At 41.1% G+C, this 10,744-nt stretch overlaps 1 protein-coding gene and 1 long non-coding RNA gene across 2 annotated transcripts; one reads left to right on the top strand and one right to left on the bottom strand.

Annotated features, from left to right (window-relative positions):
* Positions 1-1,151: 1,151 nt before the first annotated feature.
* dnai1.2 (dynein, axonemal, intermediate chain 1, paralog 2) lies at positions 1,152-10,672 on the bottom strand. The gene is made up of 20 exons (XM_019881178.1): positions 10,298-10,672; positions 10,071-10,115; positions 9,858-9,950; positions 9,656-9,736; positions 8,951-9,077; positions 8,563-8,618; positions 8,268-8,420; positions 8,087-8,146; positions 7,875-8,000; positions 7,685-7,769; positions 7,439-7,556; positions 7,311-7,354; positions 6,969-7,216; positions 6,725-6,814; positions 6,187-6,259; positions 5,948-6,027; positions 5,437-5,585; positions 4,832-4,931; positions 2,945-3,130; positions 1,152-1,308 (listed from the first exon to the last, which is right to left on the bottom strand). Exons 1-20 carry the CDS (start codon positions 10,331-10,333, stop codon positions 1,204-1,206), a joined length of 2,055 nt encoding a protein of 684 aa, XP_019736737.1. The 5' UTR covers positions 10,334-10,672; the 3' UTR covers positions 1,152-1,203.
* On the top strand, positions 4,875-6,045 carry LOC109522531 (uncharacterized). The gene is made up of 3 exons (XR_002169578.1): positions 4,875-4,968; positions 5,425-5,501; positions 5,971-6,045. It is a non-coding gene; the product is annotated as an uncharacterized LOC109522531 (long non-coding RNA).
* Positions 10,673-10,744: the final 72 nt, after the last annotated feature.

Here is a 10,744-nt window from a genome sequence, read left to right as displayed (position 1 = left end):
CCACCCTTGTGAGGATAAAGCGGTTCCGAAAATGGATGGATAATTTAATTGCTAGGTTTTTTTTTTTTTTTTCCAACATGAAATACATTTTTCGGAATATTTTTGGACACATTTATATATACCTACCATAGAAAACTTTTGCATTCGCAAGGGCACTTTAGATATCCGTTTGGGTGTACTCTTTAGGCCGAGCACTTTGTCGTCTCTGACATCTGGTTCCATTTTACACAATACCTCGCTGACTCTGACCTAAATGACAAGACGTGTCGAGTGGATTTTCATAGCCTTGCTTGCTTCCTTTTACTCGCTTTTGGTGTAATGGCCGAATGTCCCAATACATTTGCACTTATCGTGCACGACGACGCTACGGTTAAACAAAACATCGCGAGAAAGCAGGTTTCACTGTGTCAAAGCAACATCGACGAGCAGCCCTCTCCCAACTAAAACCCGAGGAGCTGAACTAACAAATCACAGTTAATGGACAGAGTGCCGCATGTGTCCGCAACAAGATGTCAAGGGTGGGGCATTGAGTGGTACTTCACTGAACAAGAGCGTCACAGCCAACCGGCAGCATCGCGGCTCAAAGCAAAGCTCTCCCTCTACTGTAGAATGAAGTCAAAAGACTCTTGGTTCATCCCTGGAATGCTGCCCGGGACTGCACGTGCAAGTCAATTAACATCATTTTGTCTGGTTGCGGTCTGAAGACGTTACATCTGTCAGGCTAATTTGTTTTGCCGGTCACTCTCGCGCACTCAACTTGTTTGGTACATATGGAATTGCTGTTGTGAATTACTGCTGAAGTGCACTGCAGTGCTAATACTGCCCGTTTAATGTAACAAGTGCTACCGGGTATCAATAAATGCATTTTATCATTGAATGTGAGTGATTTGTGTGTGAGGCACCAGCCTTCATGAAGGATGATGACAATAAGACCGCATTGTGACAAAGGGTAATTTTTCCAAAATACATCAGGTGTTGACCCCTCTATGCATTTTAATGGCAATTTGATCAACTACTAGAAAACTAGCATCATAATTACAAACAAACCAATAAAATGTAATTAAAAAAAAACACCTCTTACGTTCATGCTGGAAGTTACAAAAGACAATAAATTGACATGCAAGGCAGAAGTGATGTCTTTTTTTTTTTTTTTTTTTTTGCACTGACTTCTTGGACACGTGGCGACAAGGAAACGGTGAGGGGTCACTTGACACTGCTTTGCTCCGAGTCCCTCAGTAAGTTGAGAAGCTTCTCCATCTTGGCCGTTTCCACTTCGGGACCTTCGGGCAGCTCTTGACCTTTCTTGCCCTGCAAACACACGCATGCAGGCACACAGGATTTCCTTGACCTTTGCTGAGTAAACACAAGGAGATTACATACACGGTGCAGCTGTCTGCAGTCAGTGTATTGAAAACAATAATAAAAAAGAGTAGACTGAGACAGCTCAAAAACAAAAATGGCTTCGTAAAATATGATTATTGATTTGTCTTGTTTGGATTCATCAACACACACACACACACACACACACAAACTGTTTAATGACATCAATATTCTACCAATATTTTTTTTGCTTCATTATAATTCTCATTATTCCCAACAAAACCCCATTCACAGCATGACAGCCTGCGCTCGTCAATGCGAACAGCATTTCTACGTCGTGTACATCAGTTGCGTTCACTTAACAGCCCTCCAGCTCAGAACAATAGAACAGACAATTCGATTATAAAGGACATTTTGCAAACTTCATTAAATTCCCATTTTCATTTACTGCCTCTCCTTGTAAAACTGCCAATTGTATCATGTCTGATTTGCACACTCTCTGCATTGGGACATTTTTTTCCACGACATCCTGAAATTTGTTTCCGTGCTGCACGTACAGGTGTTGATTTGCCATTTTCAGTTTGTGCAATTTTTGGGGCACTCTCTGTCAACATTATTTGCATATTGTTGATCATATTTGCAGTGGGTGTTTGTGTGTTGTAGATATTTGCCACCCTGGGGTCTAAGAGCACCGTCAGCAGTGCTGAACTTTATAATGATGTCCCATATGCACTCTCAAGGGCTGAAGTCGAAGGTTGATAATAATAACTCGCCCGGCCTATGTGTGTGTGTGTGTGTGCGTGCGTGCGTGCGTGCGTGTGTGTGTGTGTGTGTGTGTGTGTGTGTGGTGTTTTCAATGCTGAAGAGATCCGTTTATGAGTATGGCCCACAATGCTTTGTAAAATGTATCACACATTTCGATCATGAGCATTTAACTGATTTTCATTACGCAATTAAAAAGGAATAACGACAACAAATCACATTGAACTGGTTCCAGATTTCAATTATAAGTGTGTATATGTCTGTCCACATCTACTTTAGATTCCGATGGGTTTAAATTGTGTCCAAATTCTGAGCCTGAATCAATCTGGGATCTGCACTTATGATGGTAAGGAGAACATTTGCGTAAAAAAAAACCCCAAAACAATAATATCAGTGTAAACTGTATTCCGATGCGTATATAAAACGTGCTGTAAGCAAATGGTGAATATTTAATGCGTTGAAAGTCTTTGGTTGATTAAATTCAATACAGTTAAGGTCACAACTGCCGGTAAGCCCCGTAGGCATAGTAAAACGGATAAGTTGCAGGAAAACAGTTCTAATCTTTTAAAGAAGACACGTTAGATCATCTCTCTTTTGCCTCTGCGGTGATATCGAATGACAAGCGGCTCAGGGTACCCATTGCTAATTGTTGACTGGCCCGAATAAGAAATAAAAAAAGCAGGAGGGACACGATCGATTGTTGGCGCTGATAGCGAGTTAGAGGAGCAGCTGCTCTTCAGTAAAATGAGCCGTAGGTGATAAATACAGAACAAGGGAGCAATGTAATGTGTCAGGGACATGGGGCAAGGGTACAAACAAATGGGTGCTACTTCCCGGGGGTCTTCTTGATCAGCACTCTTACCTTTGGTTTCTTGCGGAGGTTCGGGGACAGTTTCAGGCTGATGACAGAGCCTCTGTCGTCTCCCACGATGATGATGGGATGGACAGGATTAAATTCAATGTGAGTCAGTTTGGTCTTATTTTTTGCCACCACCGGCTGCTGGCAGATAGCCTGATACTTGTTGATGCTCAGGTCAAAAACGTGGACCTGGAAAATATGATCAGTACACTTCATGAGCTGTGCAAACAATGGATACTGGTGCGTCCAATCTATGAAAAAAATTACAAAATAGGCCATTCATTGAAGGTGCATCTCATAATCCAGTGCGCCTTTTCGTGTGGAAAATACGGTACAGCTATTTTATTGTAGAATTGACAGGGCATCATACTGAAAGGTGCTTTTAATAGCCCCCCCCCCATGACGTGAAATAATATTTTCACTTTGGGCAAATGAGTGACTTTAGAAAGCAAAGATGACAGCGCAAATATGGATTTTCACAATAATCTCACTAGGGCCCACCGTTATTTCATCTTGACATGACAATTCCACATCTGTCAGCTCTGATTTCAAGTCTCCCAAAATGGGAACAGAGTTATGTTTTGGCAGAGCACATTCTTTTTCGCACCTCGGGCCACCAGGCATGTTGTCATCCTCACAAACACATGATCACAGACAGTATCAGTCGAAATGAGTCAAACTGATGTCACAGTAAATGACAAATGTCAAGTATGAATATGGTTATATTATGTCCTGGAACTGTTTTCTCAAAATCTTCTTAAAATTGACTTCCAAGGGGATTATTGCGCGTCTGGTTAATTCCATGCAGCTTGGATTGACAGGTAACATACCCAAAAGTGACATTTACAAATCTAATGACTGGCTTACACTCGGAAAACACAGTGTGAGCTGTTCACTTTCTCAGTATTAGCTTGGCAGAACAGTTGAAATTTGGGTACAGCCCAAAGATTAAGAAAAAAAAAGTCGACCGGTGATAATGACCATGAGCCATTACGGTTTAATATTCTCATCTTTTGCACTGCTTTAACTGTGAAGAGTATTCACTTTGGAAAATGCTGGCCAAGGAATTCACCAAACTTTAAATGACTTCTGAAGAACTGATGATACACGTTACTCTCGTTTTACATTTTGTATTGCAGCTGAGACTTGATTGACTTTTTTTTTTTTTTTTTTTACTGCTTTCTTAAACGGTGGAGAGATTTTTTTTTTTGTGACAAAACAGAAGCAGTCTGAGGTGTGTGGGAGGACTAATTAATACTTGCCCAGTGGCATGGACAATGTCCCAATGTGTAAAAAAAAAAGTTTTTAAATTATGCGGGCACTCCTGTTTTGCTCATGAGCGAGATTACATGTAAACAATGTGGCATTTGCAAGGCTATTCAAATTTGATGTGAAACCCGGAGGGGGGCGGGGGGGAGGGAGTAGTTTCCATTCTCATTAACACTGCAGGTCATTTTGAAAATGTCAGTGAAAAATGCATCGTGATGACAGAATTTTGGCACATGCAGAAAGTGTGTATGTTTGAAAGGTTACACTTTGGTGCTGCTCCATATTAAGATTGCTAAACCTTGGCAGCGGTGCGCTGTTGTGTCTGCTGAAAATGTGCTTCTTCTTTTTTTTTTTTTTTTGAGTCGGCTGTCACCTTGATAAGAAGATTTTAAAAACAGGATACAATCGAAAAGGTTTGGACAGACTTCATTGTGTCGTGTGTCTCCACAATTGTGGATGTGTCAACTAAGCTCTTGTTTATGTGCAGTTTAGCCGCAGTGGCTTAATCTTGATCATTTCAAACCAGCAAATCTTGTCAGATTATTGTTTGATTATCGGCTTGTTTGTTTGTTAGTTTTTTTTTTTTACCTGCTTGATTTGTTACTTTCAAATGATTCTTACCAATCCTTCTGTGGTGACAGCAGCAAAGCTAGTGGAGGAGTGTGGTGCCCAGGCCACATCAGCAACTGGAGCGTTGAGCTCAAATGTGAACATGGGAGTGCTGGAAAAAAAACAAAAAAACATTTCAGACAAGCGCTGTGAGCATAATCGTTCTTCATTCGTAATATATTGAAGGATACTTCAGCAAGCCCTAGTGGGGTTTTGTTAAGGCAATTTTGAAACGTTTCAAACATGGCTGACTTAGTTTTCACTTGAGTTGGACAATTTTCATGGTGCGAAGGACGGGTAAATAAAAAAAGTACAGTCTGCAGAAAGGTAAAATGAGGGATGGAGAAAGGATAAAAGGGATGTTTAGGGCTACAATGTACGATAAATAATGTTAGGGATGATTGTTTTTTTTTTCTCGATACGAACGGTTTACCGTCATGTAGCGGTCAAGCTAACACGTCTGACAAAAGTGTTATAAAATGATACGTAGAGAATATAAGGTCATGCGCAGTAAAAAGATATACCGGTATGTATAAACACACCTATATACGCTCATTGTATTCAAAATAAGATGTTTCTTGCTGATTTTTGAATCTTTCATCCAGCATTGGTCTTACTTGACAGTATGGTCCCAGATCTTGATGGTCCAGTCTGAGCTGCAAGAGATGAAAACCTTTGGGTGGTAAGGATTCCACTTCACGGCATCCACTGCCATGTTGTGGGCAGCGTAAGTCTCTAGGAACTGGCTGGAGTAATTCTTGGAGCACTAGGGAATTGCAACAACATTTTACTGTCAAGCAAAAGTGATTGATAAACTTTTCTCTCAATAGTTCAAATATACACTTTTGAAATTGTCAAACACCTAAAGTGGTCATTAGAATACAATAGAATTTGCAAAATGTTGTTTTTCATTTGAAAGAAGAATTAAATCTTGTGTGGTGGAAGTTTTGAAAAGTCTAATTTTAAGAACTTCACAGTTTGGATTGCAGGTCTGAGTGCGGTGACAAATAAAGTGCGCACTCTCAGACTAAATCAGCTTTATGGCTTGTAGGCACAGCTGCTGTATTTCAAGCCTCTGACAGTTCATTGACAGCCAAATCTTGGGCGGCGGAATGAATTTCAACATACCTTATGTATTTTACCCTCCTCAGTGCCAACGACAAAAAGAGAGTCGGTCTGTTTGTGGAAGTCAAAGCATGTACCGCCAACTGGAGACAAGAATGATGGATGGAGGCACTTAAAAGTGCAGTCCACAATGAAAGACAGTGGCCCGACTAATGTACATAAATAAAGAATTCCGTAAGAAAAATAATATCTACAATTTCTGGTACAGTTTACGATACTACCACAAGGAAGTGAAATCTCACCAGTGCTGCGCTCCTGAATACCATCAGGATCAGCCACCGTGAGCCTGATAGTGTCTGAGAAGACCAGCTCATTCTGCAGACATGCAAATAACATTGCGATACACTGAACCACACTGTGCGAAACACATTTATTAGATCACAAAAAAAGAACAGAGACCCGACAGTGCAATGAGCTACTCTCATGTCAACTCATTCGATTTCAATGAGCAGTCAACATTTTTGCCATTTTGAAACGGAAGGAGAGATTTCAAATTGAATGCCAGCGTTGGCGGTTTGATAAAATTGTTAGCACTGGGTTGCACGTGGGAATTTTAATTACTTCGTACGGCATTCAGCAGCTATGCTGCAGAAGGAAGCTCAATAAAAACAAATATCTGGGGGGGAAGGTACCGGATAGTTAAAAAATGTAGCTGCTATAACACAGGACAGACATTTAGTGTCCGATTTTGTTCAAACTACAAAACCTATTGTGTGTTGACAAGTAACCTTGGATTGTACCATCTAAACATAATATATAAGTAACGGTCATGAAACCAACCTTAATGAGTGTCCAAGACACAACACGGCCATCAGAGGACACAGAATAGAAATTATGCTTGTTGTCCATGTCGTCATTCTGCCATCGCACCTGATTGGAAAGCCATCATCAATTACAACAAACCAATTCTTTACATTACAGAACATGACTGATAAATATATCAATCCATTTTCTTTACCGCTTGACCTCAGTAGGGTCGCAGGTGAGCTAATTATATTGTACGTACCGTAATATAATCCCTCACCTGCCAGACAGGGTCAGTGTGCTTGCCAGTTTTCGCATTGCTCTTGTATTCAGGTTCCGGTCCCTTCTTCTTCAAGTTGTACACACAAACGCAGCCATCATAGAAACCGGCGGCCACCAGATAGGAATTTCGCTTATGAATGTCGAGGCTCAGGGCGCCAGAACCCGTTGGGAAGATGTACTCGGGGAAGGTGGAGTTCTTCAAGGTGTAGAAGAGGAGCATCCCGCGGCCCTGTTTGCTGAAGTCATCTTAGGATAGATGAAATGTTTCTTCGGTCATGCTAAGAACCACATACGCTTCTCGGAAAGACAAATGATTCATTGGTTCGTGTCGATGACTTACAAGATCCCAAGGCCACGCCAAAAAGATCGGGATATTTCTCATTCCTGTGGAATAAGGCGCATACATTACTCGTCTTGCGCTGCATTGGCGTTTAAGCTAGCGCGTGGCGTGTTGGTGAGCAAGCCTACCAGCAGAGTGCCGTGACACACATCCATTTGGCTTTGTCATATTGGAACTTCCACAAGGGAAGAAGAGTGCCCTCTTGCTCCCTATATTCATCCGCCGCATCCTCAAAGTATTTGAAATCTGAAAGGACGCACATGGAAAATGGAAAATATAGTACTGTAGCGGTGTGACAGACTGCAATATAGTCGGTCCTTTGAATCGAGAATCTCACAACGATTAACACAGCGTTGGACAAATAATAAACCCACCTTGTGCTATGTCATTGCATGTATTCTGATTGACCATTCGTTCCAACAGTGTGACTGGCATGGCCATTGGTGTGATGTCATCATTCTGCAGAGATTAAAAAAAATAAACAATTTGTCAGGCCGATACAGAAAAATATTGTTTCTTGTTGCACAATGAGCAAGAAAAAACACGGCAAGTAAGTTGAGCTACCGGCGTTTCATTCAATATCTTCTTTTTGTTCTGGTCGCCATCTTTCTTTATTTGGAAGGCTCTCTGCTTGTCTTTTTTCATTTCTTGTTTCTGCAGCTCCTCCGTGTACGCGTCATATATCTCCCACTGAAAAGACCAAAAGTGCTGTTGAGCATTTATAAGCATTCTCAGCTGCTCTAAGCGGAATTTGAAGTCAGAGAATATTCGGCCACCTGAGTAGCGGTGGCCGAATAGTTGCAGCGTGGAGGCGGTACCGTCTGGCAGCTTCTATCCTGCATGGAAACAGAACTTGAAGTCTTGACGAATTGCTGTCTACACTTTTTTATTTTTTATTTTTTTAAACTCAAAGAGAAAGGGAGGATAGAAATGAGACAGGGTTTTTTTCATTCCTACCCGCAGTGCATTATTGAGTGTTTGCGAAGCTCTTTCAATGAAATTGAACTGGTTTGTACATTTTGGCTCCTGCTCATTTGTTTTGGAGGCAACGCTATCTGGCCTGTCATCTTCCCCAGCATCCTCATCCTCACCTCCATCTCCAGACGCATCCTGCAAGGAAACCCACAAAGAAGCTGTCGCTAAAATCACACTAAACGATGACTTAAGGATCCTACAATTACCAGAACTGAATGGTTGTTTTTCACATTCCCCCAAAAAGGCTTTTATTAAAATGAATAAAAACCCACTTTACCAGTATTTCTGTTTTTCCCTCATCAGGCTCGGCTCCAGTATCAACCGTTGTTGTCTCTGTACACAATCAAGAACCAAATCATACCTGAAATGCAAGTTTGTTTGTTTTTTAATTTCAAAACATGTTAATAGTGACATCTGGTGGTTCAGAGCCAAATCATACCTGAAATGCAAGTTTGTTTGTTTTTTTAATTTCAAAACATGTAAATAGTGACATCTGGTGGCTGAAATTATGAACTGCACTAGAATTCAGTCAGCCGAAGTGGTCTACGCGAACAGAAAGAACGCTGCCTGCAGTTGTAATAACACACAAAAGGCCTGTATTGACCCCCAATTTTTTTTTTCTTGAAATAGAAAATGTTGCAGGTGTTAGCGAACACCGAGAACACCTTCAGGAAGGTCTCCACTGGCTGCCAGCCTGCGAGCCTCATCAGAGTCCTGATGAATGAGACAACCATCCAGGACAAAGTGGACAGCCAGCTGATCAACAACACTGGTCAGCTTGAAAGCACCTTCCTGGAAAAGACAAAAGAGTAACGGTATCAAAAATATCAATTCCGGTTCAGTGTCCTTATGGGCTTGTGGTGATTGATCTGATTGTTATGATATGCAACGACGAACCTCTGGTTTATCAAATGATGACCTGTGATTGATAGCCCATCATAGCAGGCAGATACGGTGCAAATATGCCCCCAAAAAATCAGACAAATGGCATTACAGGAACTGGCAATGCTTATATATTACTTAATTCTCAGTTTGGTTTTGCTAAAATAAAATGACAATGGAGGCATTCTCATTCTGATGTTGCTCAAAGGTCAATTTATTGTTTTGAAAAAGATGTATTCAAATAGATTGAATGTTTGTAGCAAAAAAAAATTTGGGCAAAATAATTGGATGCCATAGATGAAATGTTACAGTGGTCAAAAATCACTTTAAAATTTTGTCATGAAGATGCAAAGTTTTGCTTTTGGACATTTCACTTTTGTCTATATCATGGCATTAATTTTAGCACTGACTAAAACGAATAATTTGCTGCAACTACAGCTGTGATTCCTCTATTTACAAGCGCACTCAGTCTGCTGTAATATTCTTACCTTGAAGCTGTATCGGACGATATTTTGCGGCGCGTGTGGATTTTCGGCTGTCAGAATCCTTGTGACTTCCTCCTTCAGCTCCTTAGTTGGATTAATATAGAAACAAGCAGAGAACATAGTATAACCCTGAGTCATTATTCAGGGTAACTCATAATGTCAACATGATGATTCGTTTTGTCGTTTTGTGTGAGCTCTCTCTTACAGCTTCAGTGAGATCCAGTTGATCAGCAGGTTTCGTAAGTTTGCCATGAGTCCTTTCTTCCCAGCCATAATCACCAAAGTCATCTTCCTCATCCTGTAATGGGGCATGCAGTTGCTATGTTTTTTTTCTCCTCCTCCATCATTTGTTTTTAGCAAAGAATTAATATAAGAAACTTAAATTGTGTGTGTGGGTGTGTTTTTGAATGTGACTTACCTTTTTCTTGTTGCTTGCTTTTTGTGACTTTGCAGCAGGCACCTTCTTAAAAGTTAAGTATTACAAAACAAATCAAAACCCAACAACGATAGGATGACACATGCTCAGCTAAGATTTCAATATTACCTATCGTATGCTTTTTTTTCAGCGAGCCACCGCCCCATGTTGATCTGTTTCCCTATTTCTCATGCACTTAATTCCATGTCAACTCCGTTGATCATTTTTACCTTTTTCCCAGGTGCTGCAGCATTATTGGTCGGCATCTTCAAAAGGGTCAACTTTTGATCCAACTACAAAGCAAAGTGCCAGGAGGTGAAGCCAGGCCTGGCTTCCCCTGTTGTATACCGGTTGCCGAGACAACCACAAGTCTCAATAGAGCTTCTTCGATTGTCCTTCTGGCAGCTCGCAAACAACTCGTGGTGTGCATTACTGCCACCCGCGGATAATACCTCTGCTTGACCCACTTAAGTTATCCTCAAAATAAACATGCTTCCATCATCCATGCATGTACCACATTTGAGCTGATTTATCTGAGTAGCAAAACAGAACAAGCACACGTGTCCACACGCCACCAAATCCGATCTGAAGAGTTCACTTTTTACATTTTGACGCTTGTGCCACTGTCATCTCCTTTTGTTTTCTTTAGCTGGGCTATTTACAGGAGGTCGGTGCCA

This window comes from Hippocampus comes, unplaced genomic scaffold (assembly GCF_001891065.2).
Source record: "Hippocampus comes isolate QL1 unplaced genomic scaffold, H_comes_QL1_v1.1 scaffold68, whole genome shotgun sequence".
In the NCBI taxonomy this organism is placed as follows: domain Eukaryota; kingdom Metazoa; phylum Chordata; class Actinopteri; order Syngnathiformes; family Syngnathidae; genus Hippocampus; species Hippocampus comes.
The sequence above is the reverse complement of the archived record's forward strand: the minus strand, read 5'-3'. Positions and strand labels throughout refer to the sequence as shown.

What these genes read in the sequence shown, in the direction of transcription:
- dnai1.2 (XM_019881178.1), bottom strand. Translation starts at nt 10,333, where the DNA reads ATGCCGACCAATAATGCTGCAGCACCTGGGAAAAAG. An exon ending in CTGCAGCACCTGGGAAAAAG is followed by an intron (nt 10,116 to 10,297) that starts GTAAAAATGATC and finishes TTAACTTTTAAG; the next exon opens with AAGGTGCCTGCTGCAAAGTC. An exon ending in AGGGAAAAACAGAAATACTG is followed by an intron (nt 8,421 to 8,562) that starts GTAAAGTGGGTT and finishes GTTTCCTTGCAG; the next exon opens with GATGCGTCTGGAGATGGAGG.